Source organism: Neopsephotus bourkii, unplaced genomic scaffold, assembly GCF_033783945.1.
Source record: "Neopsephotus bourkii isolate Nb327-2 ecotype Australia unplaced genomic scaffold, CSIRO-AGI_Nbou_v1 NB_1572, whole genome shotgun sequence".
Lineage (NCBI taxonomy): Eukaryota > Metazoa > Chordata > Aves > Psittaciformes > Psittacidae > Neopsephotus > Neopsephotus bourkii.
In genome coordinates, this window is record NW_026902048.1 from 6,998,713 (window position 1) to 7,024,553 (window position 25,841).

At 50.6% G+C, this 25,841-nt stretch overlaps 1 protein-coding gene across 1 annotated transcript; it reads right to left on the bottom strand.

Moving 5' to 3' along the window:
* Positions 1–7,801: 7,801 nt before the first annotated feature.
* Positions 7,802–21,760, bottom strand: DET1 (DET1 partner of COP1 E3 ubiquitin ligase). The gene is made up of 5 exons (XM_061371331.1): positions 21,740–21,760; positions 20,016–21,124; positions 16,179–16,369; positions 14,397–14,588; positions 7,802–10,665 (listed from the first exon to the last, which is right to left on the bottom strand). Exons 2-5 carry the CDS (start codon positions 21,096–21,098, stop codon positions 10,476–10,478), a joined length of 1,656 nt encoding a protein of 551 aa, XP_061227315.1. The 5' UTR covers positions 21,099–21,124; positions 21,740–21,760; the 3' UTR covers positions 7,802–10,475.
* Positions 21,761–25,841: the final 4,081 nt, after the last annotated feature.

A 25,841-nucleotide genomic window follows, 5' to 3' on the forward strand; every position in this document is an offset into this window, starting at 1 on the left:
CTCTATAGCCACAGGCAGCATGGGCATGTCATGGGGCTGTGATGTATTATTGCTGTCCCAGCTCCATCCAGAGAGAATTTCTGCCAAGGTAATATGTCTGAGGCTCTCTGGAGCATTAAGCAGAGAAGGCAACAGCAGTAACTGACTACAGGATTGATTTTCCTGGATAGCAGAGGCAAAGGGCATCTCCCCAAAATCCTGCTGCCAGAGAAGCCCTGGCCACATCCAACACACGCTGGGCAAGCATTTCACCTGTAAACAGTGTATTTTGGTGAAGGCAGCAGTTCTATCACAAACCCAGCATCTTCCTTTCTGTTATTTCTGTTGTTCCTCCTTAGTTTCTTAAAATTGCATAATTAACTATTATCTTCCTCTTTAGAGAAGGGCTACCATGGCAACGAGGCAGTGAACCTCCTTCATGGGGCTGAATGGCATACAGCAGGTTTTGAAAGAAATCTGCCTGCTTAGAAGAGGCTGTTGAGTTGCATTTGACAGAAGAGAACAAGATTCAGGTGAACCCCCTACCTTACTCTTGCTATCTCAATTTGATTAGAGGGTAGGTTATCTTAAAGGGAAGTTCCTTGAGCTGTCACAGATCTGACAGCAAAGAGAGGCTCTTCCATGGATGTTTGACACACTAAAAGCTTCCCCCTCATTCTAGAAATATGGCTGAGCTTAAAGTGACTTCATATTCCTCTTTTAAAGGAGAAGATACTCAGTTCAGCTATAAACTGCAAAGGTCAAACCTCCCAGTACCCAGGTAGCTGGATAGGGAGGGCATGTGTGAGCACTGATGTGCCTTAAGCAAGGCTGGACCGGCTTCTGTGCCAAGCACAGTGGCCAGCCCTGGAAGGGAGGAGCACCAGTCCGCACTGGCAGGCTTGTCAGTGATGTACTAACACACTGAGAAAACCGAACACTACCCCTCTCCACCACAAGCTGCTCATTGCATCAATGCAGAAGTGCCCACGTCAGATAAAGATGAGAGAACAAATGGAAAAATAAGATTGGGAAGAGATTTGCAGTCTCTGAAATTCGGGGAAGAGGAGGTGGGTGACTCGAGAGTCAGAAAGCAATGAGAGAGAATAAAGCTCTGTCTTATCCAGGCTCAAGGCTGTGCCCTTTGTAAAGGCCACTCTTGGTTTCTGAGTATTTGTGAGCATTCCATGAAGTCTACCAATACACTGCACTGCTTACAGTGCTAAGTTTTATCTCCCTACCTACTTCCTCCTCTGACACACAGCACTCTGAGCTGGAGAGAAGAGGCTGACACTTCTGTATGGTTCAATGGCTGGGTCTGTACAGTATCATGAATATTTGCTTTCCACGTCCCCAGCACTGTATCCTCAGCTCTCCAGCACGGTGCTCCAGTTGTGCAGCTTTCCACAAAAGCCACACTTCCCACCTATCTGCCCTCCTGGAGCACCCCCAAAGCCAAAGCCTCAATGCTCAGTCTGAGCTGTTGATTCTGCTGCACATCCTGGGCCTCTGGGGCAGTGGGCAGGGAAGAGGGAGAGCACAGCACTCAAGGCAAGCTCTCCCACCCTCCACATGCTCTATGTTGCTCCTTCCTGCACACACTGTACTCCCTATTGTTTGTCTTGCAGGGGATGAATGGACAACAACAGCACTTCATGATTTCCCTACCCTTCAGATAAAACTATGAAGGGCCTGGTTTTAGTCAGCCCCTGCTGTTCATCAGTTACAATTGCTGTTCTTAGTGCCTGTGTGGAATCCTGTTTTTGACTGGTTCACATTCCTCCTGAGCAGCATTACTTCACTTCAAAGTGACTTCACTTGTCAGTAGCACAGCCACAGCATGAGAACCCTCATTAGGGTCACACCTTCTACCTTTGGGCTTCCCCTTTGCTTTGGGACATTTTCTCCCCACTCTCTCCTAACTTTTGATACCCTACCCTCAAATAAGCCTTTTTCTGTGAAACAAGCTCAGAACTATTACTGACTGCAAAGATTCACATTGGTTCGACCCTGCTCTTTCTGGAGTTTTGCTCTCCAAACCACCACATGGACCTTTCTCATCATATAGGGGATGAAATACAAATCAGTCTTCTGATTTACAGATACAATGCTGCCTCAGGTCTGTTTATCCCATAATGAGGTCCATTCCATCTTGGGGAGGTGGTGTAACTCAGTTACCCTTCCCTTGGACAGGGATAGCACCTGGTAGCTTGGAAAAATAGCCCCCAGCCTTCTCCTTAAAAGTACATTATTCTGCAAAGAGGAATTATCTCCCTAACCCCAGCAACAAGGACTTTCTACCCAGAGCTGCAGCTTTATGTACTGAATTGGTGATTTACTATTTCTTATGTGAGCATTTCAACAACAGGACTTGGACAGCCAATTTCAATTCCTTTGTGAGATTCAATTAAAGCAGTAAGCGATGTCAGTGTCCTTCAACAGCTGATTGCATGTACAGGCCAGCGAGGAGAGGGCGACTAATAATCTGGAGCAGCTAATAGCTTGGAGCAGCAGGGGTGGTTAACCACAGCCTCATTGCTGGGGACATCTGTAGCTCTTGCTGGCTTTCCCTCTGCTGTGGGGATATCTGGCTGGAGAAGTGCACAAAGCAAGGTGGTGAGTAGAGCTCTTAAAGGCTCAGGAGCCTCTGGAGAAGAAACAGTTCAAGTTAGGTAATGTTTTTGCAGATAATCAGGATGTTGCTTTCCTGCTTGCTGTCCTTGTCTGGCCCCTCTTCCCCTCACAGCTGCCCCTCTAAACTAAGCCCATGACCCTTCAGACCAAAAAAAGAGATCAAGGACCCTCAGATTGTTTTTGTGCTTTTCCAACGCTCTCCTCTCCCCTCTAGAGGCATTAATGGGTACTCAACAGCAGTGGGAACTGCTCAGAGGTTTTGCTAATGAACTGCCTAATAGCATCCAAGTTCCCGTGCTGATGGTGAAGCTGGGCCACGGTGTCCTCTTGGGGAGCTGCAGAGGAAGCCAAGTTTCAACACTATTCCTTTTTTGTCTGATTCATGCTTCCTCTTCTGTGCTTTCCAAGCTTCCCCAGCCACTGGCACTTGTCAAGGCCCCTTCATCCCTCAGGAGTTCATAACTCTCTTCCTATGCCCCATCTGTGGAGGGTTGGAGGCTGTGCCCCTGGACCCAAACCTCCCTGCAGCCACGGAGCCCTGACAGCTATTGCTGCTCCCAACACAGGCTTCAAAGCTTGTGCTTCTAAAGTAGGGAGGAGGGAGAAAGGAGAAAGGGTTGGGTGTGAGGGGCTGGATGCTAGGCGATGATGAGGAAAGAGAGGGAACACGGAAAATGCAGGAAGAGAAAATAGAACATAACCCCCACCCAAAACCAAAAAACACAAGCACTTTCCTAAGGCTAAAGTCTCCCAGATGGTGGTCCAAGAGTCAGCACGGATGAGGAGAAGGATGCAGGAAAGGGCTCTCCAGAACCAGGCTAGATGTGCTCCCCATTTTGCTGTTCCCACAGCCAGACCCATACATCAGAAGCACAGGGTGGCCTTGCTTAGGAGCCCCTTGCCAGCATGACTGTCTCTTAGGCTTTCACTTCACTATTGTAAAGAAGGCATAAAGGCCATCCCAAAGCTGTATTTAGAAACTGCTCCAAAGCCTCTCCAAGGGGCAATGGCAATCCTCAGAACTGGCTCTGAAATCCTTCCTCTGTGCCTTTACACTTAATCATTCACTTTGCAAAGCCAAACTAAGCCAGTAGCGCTGGGACTGATACCTGGTGTACCTCCCAGCCACACTGCTCAAGACTCCAGCTTCTGGCCCTTCATCCCTGTGCTTGCTCCTCAGTGCAGGAGCAGACCAAGCTTCACATCACACACAGGACTCCAGGTAATAAACAGAACCTGGGGCCCCAGGCAGGATAAAGACGTGTTTCATCCCCCAGCCCCTTCAGCAGGTCCCAAGGTGAGGTGGTGAAACAGGACTGGTTTCTTCATGCACCAGCCTGCAGGCAAACAACTTGCTCTCCTAATTGCCACCCATAGCTCTTACACAGCCGCTCGCCCAGGCCTGAATGCTGCCTATCATCGTGTTCCTACTGAACCCACAGAAGGAATTTATCCATCTCCTGAGTTGCCGGGGTCAACCTGACCAAGGAATGCAAACTATCTGAGATGAACCAGTTGTCTGGGCTTCTCTGTAATGGCAAAGTTGGGAAGCAGCTGGGAGATGCTCTGGAACAATCTGCCCTTGGACATGGCTGTAAAAACAACCCCGTTTTCCAAAATCCCTGCAGGGGAAGCAGTGCAGCCGGCTGGGGAGATCCCATCCCCTAATAATCCTGCAGCCAACAGCAGCAGCGCTGTCACCAAAAGGGCCAGTGTAAAAGTGGGACAAACCCTGCTGGGTCTGAAGCCCTTATCAGAGCCCCAACATCCCCTCCAAATCTGAGCTCTCTCTGGGGAAGGAGCCAGCGTGGGCAGAGCAATTGTCTGAGGGTTTAAGAGGTAGGAGGCAGGATGGGGAGAGATTAACTCAGGCTTCGCTGCCTGAAGCCAGATGGGCTGCACGACACACATTTGTCTGCCCTATGTTACAGGAGACCTGTTTGGCTGCCAGCTGCCACTTCTCCTTTACAGAGAGGGATTTCACCAGCATTAAGGACTCACCTGTCAGGACTGAACCAGTGACCTACCTACACTGCTGCAGGTAACAGCACAGCTAATCAGGATCTTACCCTGACCTCAGGACTTAGCCCTAAAAAAAAATAGGGCAGCAGCAATGAAAACCATCCTTCAGGGCCAGACACTGGCTGTGCGAGGGGGACAATGCTTCAGGAGGGGTACCCCAGCGATGGGGACGGTGCTGATGCTGTAGTACCCCACAGGATGCAGGCTCAGAGCAGTGACACAGACCAGGGCTCCCCACCGGCACCCCTCACCTCTCCTACCTCACCATTTGATCCATTATCCCCCCGGATCGGTTGCTGGGTGCAGCAAGGCCGTTTCCATGCGGATGGCTGTTTCTCACCGTTGCCGTGGCGACAGCGCCAGCAGGCCGGAGGCGGGAGGGCTGAGGACCGAAGCTCCCGGAGCGCTCCAAGGGCAGCAGGTACATCTAATCCAGCATCGCTCCATTTTACGCCTTTGAGAAGCACGGAAGCTATCAAATGACCGGCTGGGAGGCACGGAGCAGTGCTGGGGGCAATGCAGCGCTGCTCGCTGCTCCCATTAACACCCTGAAATCAGGTTGAACAGCGGCTGGATGGCTTTGGCACTTACCTGGCTCTCATCCCTGTGACCCCCATCACAGAGCCAGTCCCACACATCCCCCTGGAGCTCAGGCCCAGGGTCAGGTATCAGCCCCACCAGTGCATCCTCACAATCCTCATCCAATATAACCTTAATGTCCTATTCATGAGGTGCTGGGTCACCCACCTCCGTCTTGTACCACTCTGACTCCATGCCTGAGGCTGTCACAACATGCCCAATAGAGGAAGGACACTGGAAGGCAAGAGAAACGTATGCAAGAGCAGCTTTCAGAGGCGGAGGGTGCACTGCCAAGAGCAGGGGCTCAGGGAGTCCTCCAGGCAAAGCCAATGCCTGGCATATTGCAAAGCTACTGGGGAGGAAGAGGAGTATAGCCATGGAGAGCACAAGTAACATGTTCCTTGCTTTAAGGCGGCTGAATTCACACTAGTTCTGTCACCCACAGAAAATAATCTCCTCCAAAAGCTCCAGTTCAAACCTGGCCAAAGCAGATCCAGAAAACACTGAGGGCTTTGCAGTGCTACCCACAAATTGCCATTGCCTTGTTGCTGTTTTATAGGAATTTCTTCTACAGTGGCCAAATGTAGTAGTGCTGCTGCTCCGCCAGCAAAGCTGCCTTGGGAGGCACCTCTCTCTGTGGGCCTCCTCCCTAAAACCTGCCAAGGGCCCTGGGCACCCACTGAGCATCTCCTACCATGCTCCTCTAAAACAGTCCTTTCAGTGCCCTTGGCACCCTCACAAATCCAAGAACACACATCAATCCACCCTGGCAGCAAACTGCAACAGCTAAAAGGTGCCCTAGGAAAGGACTTGATTTCTGGGAGGGAAAAAGCCAGTCTAAAACCAGTGTGGTGTTTTTATGTCAAAACATTAGAAGAAGAATGCACAATTCAGGGTTTCCCCACATAGGTGTTTTCTTGAGAGCTCCTTTCCTTATACAGTCATTACAGCTCTTCCCTGGGAGAAACAAAGGCAAATCAGACCTTTGCCAGCAAACGGCTCAAGCAGGGGATGCTGCTGCCTGATGAGGCGTCAGCCTGGTGGGCAGGTAGTGCCAGGCTGTTCCTGCTACACTGACCGACCTTGCACAGCTCAGCCCATGTTCTGCAGCCCTGGAGCAAGGGGAACAGTTAAAGAAATCAAAGTCCTTTCACCATTCTGCTGAGGAGTGCTTGGCCAGAAAAGCTTTTACAACCATGTAACAAGACAGGGAAGCACAAGGGTTCAGATGCACTGATCACCAGGGCTCTGAAACTTGGGAAGCAAGGCAAAAGCAAACCCACAAAATCCTGTCCTGTTGCCTGCCCACAGAACCATCAACGTGTGCTGCAGCATGCACCCACCTGGTTCACAGGATGAAAGCTGATGGAGTGCCACATGTCCCGTTGCCATCCAGCCTTTACCATCTCTCTGCCCATAGCCCTGAGATCCTGCAGGAAAAGCTGGCAAAAAAGCAGCAAAACAGAGGACAGACACAAGACAGGCAAATAGACTCCTTAAAGCATCAGAAATCTGATTGTGCTGGCTGGGCCAGAAGGACCAAGGGAAGCAGAATAGGCACCAGCACCTGAGCAAAAAGGAAGGTCATACAAGTGCACTGAGAACATCAGGAGCTAAATCAGCGCCAGTCACTCAGTGCTGGAAGGTTAATTGAAAGGAGTCTTTAGCAGGGACACACCATTACAGGATACAGAGGTTTGAGTCTAATGGGATTTCTGCAGCTCACTGTCCAACGCAGTTTATGTGAGAAATACTGCAAGTGTCCTGCTTTTACTGCTCCTTTTTAAAAGCAAAGGCAGCACAATAAGTAACAAAAGATGGATTCTGCTGCCAGTCAAACATGGCTCCCAAGCCAAGCATCACCTCGTTACTTAGTGCCTGTCTGAAAAGCCACAGGCTCAAGTGCTTTCTGATATGCTCAAGGTCTCCAAAGGAAAGCATCAGAGCTCTGCGCACATGAAAGTGGAGGTGGGGTTCAAAAGAAAGTGGATTTCATGCCCCAGATGTGGATGTTCAGAGGAACTAACACAAACAGGGATGCTGCACGCTTGTTACAGAGCAGCTTACAAAGGGATTCCACACACTGGGAAGGTGCCATTCACATGTTGTTCTGCAAAGCTGGGAGCAGCACACAATGGGAAATCTCAGTGCCTCGGCCCAACCTAGAAGCCATGGAGAGGTGATGGCTCTTCTGCCGAGCAGGGTGTGTTCAGCCAGCATCTTCTGATCATGAACCATCAGCAGAAAACAGCCCCAGGGTTAGACAAATACTATAAATGGGATGAAGGAAGAGCCTGTAAATACAAACTGGGCTAGCAATAATATACAAAGGGAAAACGTAACTGAAGGCCAAGAATGCCTCCTCCAGCACTAAATCACGTAAACAAGAACTTGAGAAATCTGCAGCAACCAAAGGAATGTTCCCAACGACAGGAACATCATGGAGCACACTTGTATCCCAAATGCCAGGAAGAGGTGCATGTGACACGCCGTGTAGTCCAAGGCACACCTCTGCTAACTCCCTTCTTAGCAAAGGAATTCTCATCTGCACCACTAAGCTTTTTGGAAGACAAAGACAATAAATGAGGCTCTTAGAGCAAATTGTGTTTATTCAATTTCTGTCTTTTGTGTTGCTAACAAATCTTCATCCTAACCTAGGAAAAAAATAGCAGGTAGAAAAGATCTCCCCTTTGCTTCCGCCCTCCCCACCACACACACACACACTTCTTGTTTCTTCAATAAAAGAATCCAAATTTCAAGCACGAGAAGCTTTTCGTTCAATACATCTCAGTAATAAAATTAACTCTGTGGTAGATATAAAAGGCAGCAGCCAAGACCACAGGATCTGCTGTGCTACTCCCAGGCAATTAGTACCCGGAATGATCAATCAGTTTGTCTGCAAACAGAGTAAGAAAATACTTCGCACTTAGGCAGCACTTTTTATCCATGAATCTCAAAGTGGTTTTACAAAAGCTGAAAAATACATTTTTTGGCCTCATTTACAGAGAAGAAAACACCAGCTGGAGCAGGAGGAGATTTGCTCCAGTCACAGAACAATTTACTAGCTGAGCTAAGAACAGATCTCTATGTCTCAGCCCCACATCCCACAATCCGTGCCATGCTCTCTGCTTCACACAGGACAGCCTGAATTTGGCAAAAGCTCTGGTTTCAGAAATGAAGTGGTTTATGTTTTTGCCACCAAATAAAAGTCTAAATGGGGATCTGACAGCTCTTCTAGGAAGCACTGACTTCCCAAGGCTGTGATGCCAAGGAGAAAACTCAGTCTTGGATGGAGCTGCTGAGAGCTTTGGAAAATAAAAAGTTTCATACTGGAAATGTGAACAAATAAGAGAGTGGTGCAGGAGGAGGTAAATCCACGATCTACAATGTGCAAACGATTCTCCACTTGGAGCTTTAACTAAATGTTTGAGGAACAAATCACAGGATAAAAACATAAACCCTTGGCAAATAGTGTTATTAGATGGAGAGGAACCTGGAGCTGAAGCATGCATGGCCTGACACCTCCTCTATTAGCAGGCTTCTGACCTGACGTTGCTCATAACAGACCTGAGAAACCAACAGTGCAAACACGAGGAAGAGAGCGGTGAAATACAATACCTTACCCTAGAAATATGTTTAGCAAGGCCAGGAGAGGAGAGAAGTACCATGAGATAGAGTAAAGGCTGATTCAGGAAGCCCAGAGCACCCTCCATTACAAGGTCCACTCTTGATACTAAGCAAGCATCAACAACCCACATGGTTCTCTTCCTATGCAGCACCAAGCAAAATGAATGCATGACTTCAACGCTGTTCTTCACAACACATCACCCGCAGCTCAGTTTGGTCCAAACAGGACCCCAAGGGTCCTTTAAAATAGAGGGTCTCCCATGTATAAGCACCAATTTTGTAATGCCCCCTCTATACCTCCTATAGGAATGGGACAACCACAGGCTTGTGATGGATGCAGGATGGGTGCAGTGCCTGGCAGCACAGAGCCAGAAACAAGCCTGTGTGCAGGAGAGCCCAAATGTTGGCCTAGAACTAAAAACATGTTTAAAAGAGAAGGTCAGGCCAGCATCCTCACCAGCCCACGGTGGCAGGTAATACTATACCCAGGAGCTTATTTTATCAGCAGCATAAACACCACAGTGGTTCAATCAGCACTGATGCACCAGCCAACTGTGCTTTGAAGCCTGGGAACAACAAATCAGGTTCTCACAGAGAACAGCGTATCAGACAGTGATAGATAAGCAACCTAAATCAACAAGCTCATCTCCTAAGTCAACAAGCTCATCTCCTAACTGCAAACCTGCAGCAATGCACATTAATTCAGGTTTCCTCTCTCTTTTCTGGGCAAACCCAAATGCTACTAATTCTCCACACTGGTACTCCAGCACGCAGGAGGGGGCCAGCAGCTGGGTCTCCCTTGTTCTCAGCAGCAAATGGCTGTGAGGATTCACCCCCATGCTGCAGAAAAGCCCTTCTGATATGAGCAAGGAGCTGCTGTTGCTCCCCACATGATTCCCAGACACTGATCTTCCTTCTGTGCCCACCTCCTCATGCATTAGAGACACAGCCAGCTGCTCTGGCTTAATGGTATTAACACATCACCTTTCACTTAGGAGCTTTTAGATACTAAGGCACAAAGATTAAGTGACTTGCATAAGAGTCAGGAACGCACCTCATGTCTCTCAGTTGCAGTGATTTCTCACACCATTTCTTTCTGACCTCTTGCATATTAAATTCACAAGTGGATTGTGTGGATGAAAACAGGATTTCATTTCCCTACTAATACTGGAGACACAAACACAGATAGCTGCATTTCTAAGCCCTCCCCATGGCTCCCATCCGTTCCCTCTATGATGTTTGTCTCAACAAAGTAGGAAAGCACCAGTGCAGAGGGGAGCGCTCCACACATGCAGTGCAAAACTCCAGCTTTGCCATCCTGAGACCTACAACAGGAGAGAAAACGGATGCATCTCTGGGAAACCAGGAAAGGAGCCTCAGCTACACTTTGTTCATCAACAGGAACAGGGAACAACAGCAGCGCTTAATGCAGCAGGACCTCTGTGGTACAAACAGGGTGAGAAGAATCATTCCCATGCCTAACTTGAGTTAGGGCAGATGAAGCCCTGCTGGTCAGAGCTCCCAGGTCAGGATGCTTGACACGAGCGATGGTTTGGTTTCCTAGAAGGCGCGAGTGCCTGGCTTTGGTGTGCCTGTGGCAGAGCCTGGGCCCCAGGAAGAGCAGCTGAGCCATGCTACGTGCAGCTGTGCCTCATGTGGAAGTTCACCACGTACTCAGCGTTAGTGCGCTGCACCGAGATGGCGAAGGGCTCGAAGGGGTGGAAGGTGAACGCAACCAGGCGCCGCACGGTGTGATTGATGGGGCGCCCCAGGAGGCCCGCCTGGATCTCAAACTTCAGGAGGCCAGAATCACGAGCGTAAAATCTGAAAGGAAGAGAAAGTCAATTATGGCTGTTCCCAAGTATTGTCTTTGCCATCTGGGCTCTTCACACACACAGACAAGTACCTTGTTCAAGCTCTGGTACTCCCTCAGGGGCAGGAAGTCCTCAGCTGGGTCTCTGGCTCTTGGCCAGAAAGCCCCTCTCGGGGCAGCTAGTTTTCCACTGTCTAGAGAAGCCTAATTTCATTTTAGTATCATCACTGCCTGTCGTGTTGGTGGACAAAGCTGACTTCACAAGAGGGAATAAGCTTGAGCCAGACCCCACTTGTGCTGGCTCTTCATCCTCTCTTAGCGCGAGCTGCTCCCCTTCATCCTTAAGGCAGATATACTGTACTGAACTGAGCTTACTTCCCTTAGTAAGAGCCTTCACTGCAAATGTAAGGCCACCCCTTCCCTCTCCCAGTGCTGCCAGGTAGGCTTTATGCTGCTGTTACGCTCCCTTTAAGCCAAGGAAGGTGAACAGCTTGATCCAGTTCTGCTCAGGGGTGCCAAGATGAACTGCAGCTCAGGCAGGGTTTTGCAGCTCCTTTTAGATTTCCAACAATAAAAAGCATTAACAAGACAGGCTGGGCAGAAAGCACCTAGGGGACTGCAGCCAACAATGAGAGCAAGGGAAGCGGTCAAGGGAAGCCTTGCATCCTTCTCTTGTCACTCACAAACCTGCCTGTGGGTCAGGCTCATTTATGTCTCCAAACAGTTGAGCTCTGGAACACAGCTTCAGCACACAGCAAACACTGCCAAGCGGATGAGGCAAACACTGCTGAAGAGGCAGGGGAGTCTGGGAAGCTCTCTGCTTCTTGAGCCTTCTCTGTGTAACCCACATGAGCCCAGGGAACAACAGGATCCTGTGCTGCTGTGGGAACACAAGACTCTCTGCAATGACCCAAGCCTGTGGTGGAGGTTTCTGGATGCGGTGATAGAGGTTTCTGGATGCAGTGATGGAGGTTTCTGGATGCGGTGATGGAGGTTTCCGGATGCGGTACCTTCACCAAGCAGCTGGGCTCTAACTCAGGTCCTCAGCCTGAAGTTGTCTCAGTTCGTTAGACCCATTTTCTCTGCTCTCCCAGCATTGCCATTTCACCTCCCAGCTGCCTCCTTTTCTACCATCACTTAGTACATGTGGGTATTTTGCATTTTTCCTCTGGTTTTCACTCCAAGAATGCTTTTAATCTCAGAGCACATTCCCCCCCCCCACCAATACAATGCAGTCGGCTCTCAGCCTGGAAGAACGGGTGATGACAGATAGAGGCAATGCTGTTTCAGAAGCAGAAATACTCCACATTTTAACAACAGAGCCTATTGAGAACCTCATGTTCTTCCTGGAGGGCCACTCTCCTCTCCCTTCCTCTGAATCAAAGTGCCAGCCAGCCCTGCCTGAAAATTGCACACAAGAACCCAGCAAGAGAGTCACAATCTTGGTATTTGGCTTTTCAAAAAGCCCTTTCCCTCCTACACAAGGCTGGGTATGCAGAGGGTCATTCTTTAAACAAAGCACAGTCCCCCGTCTGCTCCTCTCTCTCCCCAATTCACAACAATTTACTACTCGAGATGAAGCTCCCTGTAATCTCAAAGATGGCCTCAGTTTGGTATTTTTAAATGTAGTTTTAAAAGTGCTCTGCAATCAGAGGCCATTTCCATGGGCTCTCACTCTGCGGATAAATTAGGCACTGCAATATAAAATTGTATGTCAACAGAAACAGCAAGACCAGCCTTTTCAGACTGTATGAAAATGGAGGATTCATCTGCAGACCAATTTTTTTTTGGTTAAATGGCTCCTTATTAACCATCCAGATGGATTTGAGAGACCCCCTACTATAGGCAAGGCTACGTTAGAGCCTCTTCCTCACAAGTGCCATCATTTCGCCCACTGAATATCTCTTAAAGCCTCCTGGAAAGATATTGGAAGATGGCAGTGATGCAGAACCTAAAGCCCTTCTTGCCTAGGAGCAAACAGCCACTGGTCCCTCAAGTAGCCTGAGCTGAGAATTGAACCTTCAGGGATGCAGAAAGGCGCTAAAGGCACTAAGTGCTAGAGTGCACAGAGGCACTGAAGCCGATGTGTAAAAGGTATGGAGGCCTTCTTATCTGGTACACAGTGCCAGGAAACTGCACATGGATTCTAACACCCTGAGCTGCTGAAGGGTTTTCCACTGCAGACAATTACAGGCCTTACGTTACAAATCCTGTGGCCCCTCATTTCCAAGCCCTCAAACCACAACAGGCAGCAGCATTACTTTATTAATCCCTTTGTTTTGCATGTGAGAAGCACAGCGGCATCATTTCAGCTCCTGAATGGTTAAGGTTAGAGCCTCGTCTTCTGCTTACTTGCCAAAAACCAGGAGCCCCACAGCTCAGAGCCTCTATTCAAGTCCTAATTGACTCTGCACAGCTTTGAGCTTTAAAAGCTCTGGCTCTGAAGGGCAGGTTTGCTCAGGGGAGGGAGGGAAGGTGGCACTTGGCTTTGTTTACTACAAAGACTTAACCACAGCAAAGGACTGAGGTTTTACTCCCTTTTGTCTGCTGGAGCCATACACATGTTGGTGCTGGCAGACAACTGCAGCCCTGCAAGTTTTCCCAACGTCAGGCATGACAAGGGGGAAAAGGGCAGGCTTTTCTCTGCAGATAACAAGGGAGCGTGAGATCAAACCAACTCATACGGGCAGGAAAAGCAATTAAATATACATAATTTGGGAATTGAGCATGCAGGAATAAGCAGAGGTTCCCCAGCACCTGAGTCAGGGCCAGGTGAGACATGAAACCACTGTTTGAGAATGCATGGATGAAAGTAAAGTTGGGAAACTGGCCAGCATTGGCTATGCCCCCACCATGTGTGCAGCTGCTAAACAAAGCACTTGGGCATTGAAGGCTCGCTTGTTTTCAGAGCACAGGTTTGCTTTTGCAGTACTGTAAGTGGAAAGACTATTCTTGCCTGGGGAACTCAGCCTCTTTGTGCCTCTCAGGCCGCAGATACTGGGTTTTTAACCACTACTACTTGCAGCCATGGCTGCAGCCAAGGAAAATAAGTATGTTTCTGCAAGAAGCATTGCAAACCTCCTTATGCCCAAGCTCAAGCTTACTCCTGTATCAAAGGCTCAGATGCAAGAGGCACAGAATGGTCCTTACACCTGCCTAAAACTCCTAGTAGGGAAGCAGATTTCCTCCAGACCACACAAAGAAGGGGGGTATGAAGAGGAGTTCAGCTCCCAGCATGAGAACTGTAAATAAGGCAAGTCTGAAAATAGCTAAATCAATACCACGAGCATTCTGAGAATCACCTAACCCAGCTACTATTTTATTCACAGGATAAACCAGATCATCCTTGCCAGCTAAACCCACGTGCTCAAAAAGGATCCTTCCAGCACAGGAAAGCAGGCACCCAGAACCATATATAACACTGCAGTCCAAACACAACAGCAGGAGTGCAAGAAGAGGAGGAGGAACAAGAGCATTCATATGGAAAAGGTTCAGGCTTCACTACCCAAACCTTCCCCAAGGCAGCTCAGGGAGAAGACCTGAAGAGCCCTCCTACACATACAGGATAAAACAGTTGTCACAAGGAGAGAGGCCAAGCTTTGTGCTGAAATAAACCCTCTGGTAAAAGGATGTCATGAGAGAAAGGCCTCAGTCTACCCCGTTCTCTGCACATATAATGCCACATGGCAGTGATTTACTGGCTCTGGTCTCCTCACACGTAGCTTCTTGGCCTGTTCCATACCTTATAGGGTGATCCCCGCAGGTCTTGGGCCGCTCCATGACTGACACCCACTTGTCATCATAGCTGAAAAGAGAGAGGTCGAGGTATGGGCTGCCACTGTAGGACTGGGCGCTGATGGGGAGCTGGCCCAGCAGCCTCCGAACGGCCTCCGTGTGCCCTCCGTACTTGGCATTCACGATAGTGTCTTTGAACCTGGAGCAAGCCAAGGAACAGGTTTTACTCACAAAGGCCACGGGTGAACAGCACAGCTCAAATAAACGAAGGAGGAAAACTGATAGGGAAGGAAAAGCAGCAGCAGTGTAAGAACTAAGCCAGCTCCTTTCCAAAGATGTATCACAGGGATTCAAGCCCAGCCAGACCTGGTGACCTTTTTATCCTCTCTCATCATTACTGTTTCTGCTCTGAAAGTCCAAACTGACAGGAGGAGAAGACTGTGCCTGGCCCCAGCTGCTCTGCACTGCAGGAAATGAACAGGATCAGAAACAGAGAGAGATGGATTAGCAGCTTATCAGCCAATCCAAGTTCTACCATGAAGCCTGGAAACAGCATAAGCAAAAGCCAGAGAGTTTCACAGTAACAGTTGAGCCCTTAATGTTGACATAGTCACTATGTTTGAAATGTGTAAAGGGGAAAACCTGAGATGAGGAAGAACCTTGAGAGGAAACCTAAAGCTCTTCAGAAACTCCACTGAGCTGAAAGTTCTTCCTGGTGGAGAGATGAACAGAGGCTGGATTTCCTTTCCAAGTAAAACTGGAGCTTTCTGTGTGCAAGAACAATCAGATCAGCTGCACAGATGTCATACATCAAGGAGGGTAAAACACTTCCACTTGGCCAGAAACACACAGCCAAAAGCCACTGTGGCCTATGCTCTGTTATACTTTGCTGTGGAAGATAAGCACTCCTGTTAAAGGCCCTTGTAGCTAAGAGGATGAAAAGATTCTCCTCTCTATTTTAACAGAAGGCAGGAGTTGCCCTTTGGGTGTCTGCAGTGGGCTCTCTCATTCTCTCCTCTCCCACTAAGCACTATGGATTTCCTGACAGGCAGCTTTAGAAAGTTACAGACACAGTCAACTTCCTCTTACTTATGTGACGTCAACCTAAAATCAACAGAAGCTTCGTGCCCAGAAGTGGTTGCCAAGTACTTTGGATGATGTGAAACAAGCCACTGGAAGAACAAAACACCCTGAGTCACATAAAAATATATTCCAAGAGAAATAACACACTCTGCCTCATTAAAACCACATCCAACGACTGAAGTACATTCTAGAAATCCAGGTTATTTTGATGTTTTGCTCAGCTCCCACAATAGGCCTAATCAGAGGAGCTTCCTTTCTCCTAACAGAGTTTGATGAGAGCCACAGTCCTGTGACTGATGTTGTAGAAAATGCTACAGAACAGTTTGATACACACTAAATTCAGAGAATGCCACTTGGCAATTAGCATCTTGACATATCTTATCTTCAGGGACCTAAGCTACTGGGCTTTAATAACCTCCAGAAGAGTTACTGCTCCAGGAGGGCCTGAAACATCTTTCCCTCATAACTCCCCTTCCTTCTTCTCTGCATCGGATTGCCGCTGCTTTGCTCCTTAATGCAATGAGACAGATGCTGTGGAATATCAAACCAGATGCATGAGGCTGCAAGATGAGCCATGTCCAAGCAACACCCATGCAACTAAAGGAACTGGATTTCTCAGTATTGCTGTTGTTATTTGATACTGGCCTTCAGCTGATGGGGTTGAGCGCATGTCTATGTGGGATAAAGCATGCTCCGAATGGCTCACCGGCGCTGGATCTGCCTGGCAAAGTTGTTGCTGGAGGCTGAGCAGGGGAACTGGACGGCCTCACTGTGCAGGGTGGCGTTCCTGAACAGGTCACAGAAGTTCTCAAACAGCTCCAGCAGCTCGTCAGACGTGTTCTCGAAGACAGCAATAACCTCTGTGGTCACCATGTTGTATACAACGAAGAACGAAGGCTGGGAAGAGAGACAGAAGTTACCCAGGGGAAGCTGTCCCCTCCTTATCCCCACATGACACCACAGACCCTACCCAAATGTCTTTACAGGGCAGGAGAATCCCACATCCCCACACTAATCCATTCTGCCTTCATCCATACTTCCACAGGTACCAAATTATCCAACATTTAGCTGCGATTATTTATGAAGAAAACTTAATGGGCTTCCAATTTTCAACTTGAATTGCATGTCAGTGCTCCTGTTCTCTCTTCCTCTGCCCTCCACCAAATGCGAAATGCTTTCTAAAGTGCCAAATTTAACTTTCATTCCTGCTGACAAAATGATCTTAAATCCAGAGCTAGCTGGCCACAAATTAGCTTTTTCAGACATACATTTTCTTCCTCTTCTTAATATTTCCATCCCGCAGAGATGAGCATTTTTAGTGTACTGTGCACTAAAGCAGCACTGCCCACAAGCAGTTGTGACCTCCATGCTCTGCCAGTACAGAAATTAAAAACTGAAAGACATTAATGGCTTCTTTTTAATGACAACATTCTTGTGCAAGAAGGCCCCGGAACCACGCTGCAGATTGGCAATGGCAGTGTTTCGCAGCATCAAGGCAAGGTCCTGCACCTGGGTCAGGGCAATCCCAAGCATAAATAGACTGGGCAGAGAATAGATTGAGAGCAGCCCTGAGGAGAAGGGGTGTTGGTTGATGAGAAGCTCTGCATGTCCCAGCAACGTGCACTCACAGCCCCGAAACCCCCCATGTGCTGTGCTGCACCAAAAGGAGCATGAGCAATAGGTCAAAGGAGCTGTTTCTCCCCATCTACTCCCGTCTGAGACACCCCCCCCCCCATGCAGTCCTCTGTCCAGCTCTGGGGCTTCCAACACAAGAGGGACGTGGAGCTGTCAGAGCAAGTCCAGAGGAGGCTATGAAGATGCTCCACTCTGGAGCCAGGCTGAGAGTTGAGCTGGTTCAGCCTGGAGAAGAGAAGGCTCAGAGGACACCTTATAACAGTCTTCTAGAACCTAATGGAGGCCTAAAAGAAATCTGGAGAAGGATCCTTTTACAAGGGCCTGTAGGGACAGCACAAGGGGAATGGCTTTAACCTGACAGAGAGGAGATTGAGATGAGGCAGAAGTTCTTCCCTGTGAGGGTGCTGAGGCGCTGGCACAGGGTGCCCAGAGAAGTTGTGGCTGCCCCATCCCTGGCAGTGCTCAAGGCCAGGTTGGACACAGGGTTTGGAGCAACCTGCTTCAGTGCAAGTGTCCCTGCCTGTAGCAGGGGTTGGAACTTGAAGATTTTTAATTTCCCTTCCAACCCAAACTATTCTGTGATTCTATGAAGACGGTGACACTGCATCACTGAAGCTACATCAAAGGGAGACAAGGTTCCCATCCCATTGGAAAAGGGGACATTTAATCCTTGATCAAATGTAGCATTCATTAGAGACACGAGTGCTAACAACCCAGCACCCTAAAGCAAGAACCTGCCCAACTTCAAAGGTAACCAATTCCCATGGTACCTGCACACATACCTGTCAATAAAGACAATTATCTAACTGCTTCACCTCCCGCTGCCAAGCAGTGCTCAGGGATGATGCAGGCACTCTGCCCATCCTCCCACTTGCAAATCTCCCAAGGTTTGTTTGGTTTACAGCCCCAAAATAACTTGTGATAATACAATCCAGCCCCCACACATCCAAATGAAGAGCTCTACATGAGGTTACTCACTCGACTACTGCCTGAGGAAAGGAAAGCCCTTCTGAAATACAGGGCTGGAGCAGAGACAAAATAAGAGGACACAGCAGAAGGAAAAACTATTTACATCATTGGAGATTGCAGGGATAACCTTAAATAAAAAGTTCCTTTGCCAGGTTAACACATAGACACATCTACAGGATGCCCATGACCAGAGAAACTACCCTCAACTGCTCTTTAGCAGCACCTGCAACACAGGCAAAAACCATCATCACAGCAGAGGTAGCAGAAGTGGCAGAAATCACATAGCAAGGCTGCCAAGTCTATTAACACAAGCCTGGAACAACCACATACCCCAAGCTACACACACAGAGCATCAAAATCTTGAAGGATTCCATACAGACCCTGACAATATACAGCACAAACAGTACCTTTCTCAACCTTCTTGGCAGAGAAGCCAGAGAGGAGAGGAGCCTCAAATTGGATGAAACCTCATGTTCTTCTCTGACAGACAAAAGAAAAATCGGAGCTTTAGGTATCCTGTGAGGCAGGTTTTCTTTGTTCAGGATGTCCTAACACAAAGCCTACCTTCAGGCAGGTCTGTGAAGCCTGCTCCACATCTGGAATTATCTCCTGAAAGAACTGAGGTTCCTTCCTTCAGCATAAAACACACTGCCCGAGAACACCACAAACCAAGCACAACCTGCACCTTCAAGTAACCTTTGGGTGAAGAGAGTCTGGAGCTCCAGCAAACTGGGCACAGCAGCCTTGGTAACCACAGTGCAGGGCAGAGCTGAGCCAGCCACAGACGCCAGGTGAGAAGCACCGTTCCACATACCAGCAAGGAGCACAAGGAGCACCGTTCCACGTACCAGCAAGGAGCACAACACTGCAGGCCACTTCCACAAAGCTTTCATGTTTTTGAGGCAGATGCTCAGTTTTACACAATGTGTAAAGTTGAACAGATTACACCTTAACCTATTCCCTCCCAAAGCAGCTCTCCCAAACAAACACCACATAAGAGAGCCAGGAAGAATTAGATTATGACAACCCACAAATAACTACTGTCTGTTTCTTCTAGGAGCTAAGTCCTGGATCTGGCAAAGACAGGAAGGCAGAAAAGGGTATGAAAGAAAACCAAACATCTAGGGAACAATCAGACCTACATGCAGCACTGGAGATTTATTATGAATTCTTGCTAAACACTCTCAACAGAATCAAAACCAAGTGGATTAAAGGAATAGAACAAGCTAATAAACCATCCTTCTCACTTTCACAGAGCTCAAAACCTGACCAGAGCTCTAATGGTAGTGAAAGAGATGATCAACCTGAGGCATGGTGAGAGGTCTGGAGGGACTCAGCTCTGACTGAGCTACATGTGCCCTAATTTGACTTTAGTACTAAGCTGAAAGGAGAAGCAATTGGCACATTAAATAGATCTAAAAGCTGCTACTCCAATTTAGAGAGACCATAAATACTAACTCACTGAAGCTTGAAACAGTGAGCGCGTAGGCAGAACAGAAAAGGGAATTCTACTGGGGAAGAATTAAGACTATTCTATTTGAAAAGCACGCTTGAAGATACATGAGAGAAGGGAGAGGCTGCCTCTGCAACTGAAATGTACTACCTGAAACACCAGCTACAAAATTAATCAGCTGGGGATCTGGGAGGGGAAGAGGCTGGTACAGCATCTGTGAGCAAGGGGAACAACCCCTGGAGAAAGGGGACTCCACCACACATCAAATGGCTTCTCTCTCATTTTTAGTTGAGAAGGAAGCAGTGAAATTATGAGAGCAAAAGCTATGACGGTTATCCAGTATCAGACGTATCAAATGCTCACACAAGAATGAAGTACTGAGTAGCCTAAACAACACTCACAGGCTCAGCTATGAAGCACAACTCACAGCACAGCACACACCTGAGCTGCCCCAAAGCAACGAGCAGCCTGAAGGGGCTGCAGTACCTGGGAAGGGTCCGTCACCCGCAGCGTGACCACGTCTTCACTGGTGTATTTGATGAAGAGATGGTTCTCATCCAAAAGCTGCATCTTCCACATGCGGAGCTGCCTCAGCTGATCGAAGTACTGGAAGAACCTTCTTTTTGCTATGGCGCTTCCATCCTGCTCGGCCCTTCTCCACAGGTACACCAGCAGTCTGTGCTTCAAAGAGTTTATGAAGGGCTCTTTGTAGGGGTTGGCCATCCCCGTCTGAGTGTCCCGCTGCACCTCGGGATACACCGCAGACAGTGTCAGGAGATCATCCTCGTAGCAGAAGCGGCCAATGGTCCGTACGTCAATGAACGTACCCTCAGGTGTGACTTGAAAGACATGAATCGTCTGCTGCTGCACAGAGAGAATGGCCAAGATGTTCTTATAGAGGTACAGCCCCTGGTTGTGAGACAGGATGACTTTGTCACATTTGAAAGTCCGTGTGTCACAAAGTCTGCCCGTGTGGAGGTCTATGATATGCAGGGAATAATCCTCCAGGGGGGAGCGGGGATTAGGGGTCACGGACTCGCTGTTGCGGTAGACCTCGAAGAAGGGAGGGTGAGGCTCCTCAGGGAGGTACGCAGCAGAGCCCACGATCACGTACCGGCAGTCATCGGTGAACAAGCTGCACTCCCGGTTCAAGTGCTCCCCGTTGGAGGCCACGTTGGTGATATGGAGCAGGACAAAGAAGCGCTCAAAGAGCCGCCCGCGGATGTTGACAGATCTTTGGTCGTTGCCATTGGCCAGGATCTCCCCCTCATAGCCCTGCAGGAGGTCTTCTGCCGCCTGGCAGCCCTGATACTCATAGATCTCCAGGGAGGTCTGGTCAGAGGAGAAGGCGATGAAGTAGCGGCCATCGGGGGAGAACTTGCGCAAGAAGCAGGGCGGTTTCTCCACGTTGACCACGGTGAAGTTGGGGAAGACGTTCTGGTGGAAGACACGGACCTGGTGCCAGTGGGTGCCGGCTTTCCCCGAGCTGATCCGGCGGCGCTCCAGGCGGTGGATGACGTTCTGGTTCTGGATGCGGCGGGGCCTGATTGTGGGGGCATCATGGTCCATGGTCAGAGCTCTACTTCATCTTCACCCTGAGGGGAAGAGAGCACACGTGTACTGTGGAACCACACGGAAATGGGGGGTAGAGTGCAGGGTGCTGGGGACCTGCTTGCATGGATAGGGTGGTGGAAAGCCCTATAGCACCCAGTGGAGGTGGCTGAGAGGTGCAGTCCCACTTTGGGAAAGGGAGAGATGAAACAAGAAGACACCAGGGGGAGAATCTGGGAAAAAGACCTCAATGGCAGGGGAAACGGGGAGGAGCACAGAGGTAACCCCAGTGCACTGAGGGGTGATGCTATCTGCAAACCTGAAGGGGGAACTGGAAGGGGGCAGATGCATGGGACAGGAACAGGGGAGCTCTAAGGGAATGAAGGGAGCCCGCAGGCACGGGGGAGGGTATCCGGAGAGCCGCGGATAACCCATAGACCTACTGGCTGACAGGCACCGGGAGAGGGCTGCTTGGAAAGCACGGAGGGTGCCGGGGCACAGGCGAGGGCACCGGGAGGCGAGCGGGCCTGCCTGCCAGGGGCCCACAGGGAGCAACGGGTCCCGGCGGCTATGGAAGGACCCCGAGCTCCAGGGCACCCCTCGGGGCTCCCAGCCGCCCTCCCGCTGGCCGGGAGAAGGCCAGGCAGCGCCGCGCTCACCGCCGGGCCCAGCGCTGGGTCCCGCCGCTCACGCCATGGCCGCCGCCATCTTCCCGCCACCGCACGACTACGGTAGTGAGAGGTGCTCACCCGCCCGACTTCCGCTTCCGGGCGCCGGAACAGCGAGGCGGGCCGCGGCTGGCCAGAGTGTCACCAGAACGGGGAGCTTCTGCCACCTGGCGGCAAGGAGGGAACACTGCTGGGGGGGCCGAACACCCCTCCAGAGCCCATCCTGCACCCATCCTGCATCCATCCAGAACCCATCCTGCACCCATCCTGCATCCATCCAGAACCCATCCTGCATCAGTCCTGCATCCATCCAGAACCCATCCTGCACCCATCCTGCATCCATCCAGAACCCATCCTGCACCCATCCTGCATCCATCCAGAACCCATCCTGCACCCATCCTGCATCCATCCAGAACCCATCCTGCACCTATCCTGCATCCATCCAGAACCCATCCTGCATCAGTCCTGCATCCATCCAGAACCCATCCTGCACCCATCCTGCATCCATCCAGAACCCATCCTGCATCAGTCCTGCATCCATCCAGAACCCATCCTGCACCCATCCTGCATCCATCCAGAACCCATCCTGCACCAATCCTGCATCCATCCAGAACCCATCCTGCACCCATCCTGCATCCATCCAGAACCCATCCTGCATCAGTCCTGCACCCATCCTGCATCAGTCCTGCATCCATCCTGCACCCATCCTGCACCCATCCTGCATCAGTCCTGCATCCATCCTGCACCCATCCTGCACCCATCCTGCATCCATCCAGAACCCATCCTGCATCAATCCTGCACCCATCCAGAACCCATCCTACATCAATCCCGCATCCATCCAGAACCCATGCTGCACCCATCCTGCATCAACCCCGCATCCATCCAGAACCCATCCTGCATCAGTCCTGCACCCATCCTACATCAATCCCGCATCCATCCAGAACCCATTCTGCACCCATCTGCCACCCCCTGAAACCCAGCACCCACTCTGCAGCCTGATCAACCCCTGCACCCTATTCCAGCACTCCCTGCACTCATCCTTCACCCCTCTTCCTGCACCCCGGTCACGGACCCTGCACCCATCCTCCACCCCATCCCAGCCCTCCCTGCATCCCCATCCAACCGTCCCAAAGCCCCCTGCACCATCCTGCACCCCTATCCCACACCCCAATGCCCCCTGACACCCCCACACCACCCACGCCTTGAGCATCCCAGACCTCTCCATCCCCAGGCACCCCAAATCGCTGCACTGGAGCACTCCAGGGTATCAGCCCCCCCACACCTCGCCCCCAGCACCAGCGGCAGAGATTGGGGTCACCCCTGGGCACCCCTTCAGGCTTTCCAAGGAGCTTCAAAGCTTTCTGCTCCCCCAGGCTTTCAGCAGCATCCCCCTTTGTGGCCCCAGCATTAGCAGCCGGCAGCGAGGGGGGCACTTGTCCTTCAAAGGGAAGGAAGGAGGAATGTCAGGGGGGCCCTTGAGATCCATTCGCTGGCCTCTCACCGGGGCCAAGCTGCCAGGCTGGCACCTGCAGCCATTCCATCAGCGGGTGCAGGAGCTGGGAAGAGCGAGCAGGGGGTGGGATGCTCAAACCAGGATGCCAGAGAGCCTCATGGGTGCACCCCCTTCCCATGGGGCAGGTGGCCCCACAGGGCACAGCACTAATAGCATCAGGATGGAGAGGGATGCTCCTGCTGCACCAAAGCTGTTGAAATTCCCAGGGATCCTCCATGTGTTTCATGGGATGCTTCAGGGTATTGGGGTGGAGCGGGGCTCCACTATCCCAGGGGATGTGACTTGGATGTCCCCAAATGCCTTCCGCAGGGATAGGGAAGGCAGCCTGCCTGGCATTTCCATGCAGCAGGAAGGGGTCCCTGGGGGATCCTTGTAGCTGCCACCCCACCTGCCTGCCCCATTCCCATCTCCCACATTTCCATGCCCACCAGCCATACCCTGCATCCATTTCCTCTCTCCCAGTGGCAGGAGGCGCGATGACAAGACTAAAATGAATGGCCCCAGCGCCTCTCTTTGTCTCTGCCTCCTGCCTAATTAATTGAGATCCACCTTAATAGGATCAAACTAAATACCAAAGAGCATCCAACCACACAGCTGCTGGCAGGAAAACAACCGCCCGGCGCACACACACACAGTGAAAGACAGCTCGCTGGACAAAAGAGCCATTAACACACCTGCAATTAACATCTTCCGGAGCTAATAACTTCATCACCACAATATCCCCACAGCCACAGCCCCCACGGTGCTGAGGAGGGGGCCGGGGGACCCTCACTTGAAGCGGTTTCTTCCCTTAGCAGGGTTTGCATCACATGCAATACAGCTCATTGTGGGCATGAGGCTGGGGGCAAAGTTAGTCCTGGCTCCCTGGGGAGCATCCATTGAGGTGGATGCTGAAGGCTCAGAGCTCCTGGGGTGCTTCACCAGCTGCTGTTTCCCACCTCTGCAGTGTTTTGTGCCACCCCAGCAGTGGGGGAGACATCACTGTCCCCATCATTGTCTGCTAGGGGACAGTGGGGTGTCCCTTTGCATACTCCCTGGCCAGGGGGAGATGGCAAACCCCATCCCAGAGCGCTGGCACAGGGGTTAGTGGGGTTGGTGCAGAGGTTGCTGGGATGGATATGAGGGTTACTGGGCTCCTCCAGCCTCACATGTCAATGGTTTTGGGTCTCACTGGGTTGGTTTTGGTGGAAGCCCCTTACCCCCACTGCAGCAGCACTCTCTGTGCCTTCACAATGAGCCTCAGCACTGGAGGGTATCACCAGCCCCAGCACCCTCTGCCAGTGCCACGTCCACATCCAGCCCGTTATTCCAGAGACAGAAAGTGGGTTAAAAGGGAAAATAATACATCTGAGCCCATTCGGGCTGGTTTGGAGGATTTCTGCCATTCCTGAAGCCAGGACCCTTCTGCTGTTCTTTGGCTGTTTCCCAAGTGCCTCCCAGCTCTGGATCCCATGGATGTTCTCCCAGGATTGGAGAGGCTGTGTAAGGACAACAGCACTGGGGGGATCACACAGAGGGTGATGCACCATCAGCCAGATACAACCCCCAGCATGAAATCACTGTGGGGAAAAGCTGGATTGTCCCCTTGCAGGGATGCTTGTGGAGGAAGAAAAACCCTCCATGTGCTGAGCATCACCATTCCCCTCCCATGGCCACAGAGCTTGGTTGCTGTTGATTTCCCCATTGTGCCAAGGGTGGGGAAAATAAAACCCAATTGCTTTTAAGATACTGAAATGAGGGTGAAATATGTACAAGAGCCCAGTGTGGGGAGGAAGGCTTCAGCCTGTGCATCCCCTGTGCCACTCTGCAGGAACTGGCTGCCTCCATGGGGTGTTCTTAGGGTGAAGCATCCTAGGAGTGGCAGCAACAAACTTCAGAGGGGGAAGCTCCTGTTGGTGTGAGAAAAGAGCAAAGGGAACAGAAGGAGACCTTGGATGTCTCTCATTCTCCCAAGGAAAAAAGGATGTAATTCCATATTTAGATCTCCCAAGCCCAGGCAGTGTCTCCGTTCATGTATGCAGAGTTTTGGATGGGGAACCACATACACATGGCTTTATAAATGGGATGAAAAGGTCCTGTCCTTAACACTTGCTCTGGTGTTAACTGGCATCAGAGGCTCTTTCTGAAGTGGGACTGAGGAGCTCCAATGGGATCACCACCATCAGAACGGGGTCTGCAGGTCTGGAACCCATGGGTTTCTTCCTCTTGGGGCTGTCATTTCTCTACTTTGAAGGCAAGATCTGCTTCAAACACCTCCCAGAGCTCTCCTGGCCTTTGCACAGTGCACGTAGAACTCCAGGGGCAGGAGGTGGGGGCTCACTGGGGTGCCCCATCCTTCTGGGGTGCCCACAGAAGGGTGCCACTACTGGATAATGGGGATCCCCTCAGCACAGGGGACAGGCAGGGAGACAGCATCACCCACTGCAGCAGGGTGTCCAAGCTATCCCATGGTAAGAGCTGGATAAGCTTAGCCCACAGCCAGCTCTGTGCATGGGGTGACAGCCCTGTCCCCCCCCCCCCAATGCACCCACCACCACGGGGTGACACCCCTGTGCATCACCCCCCCCACAGCCCTATACC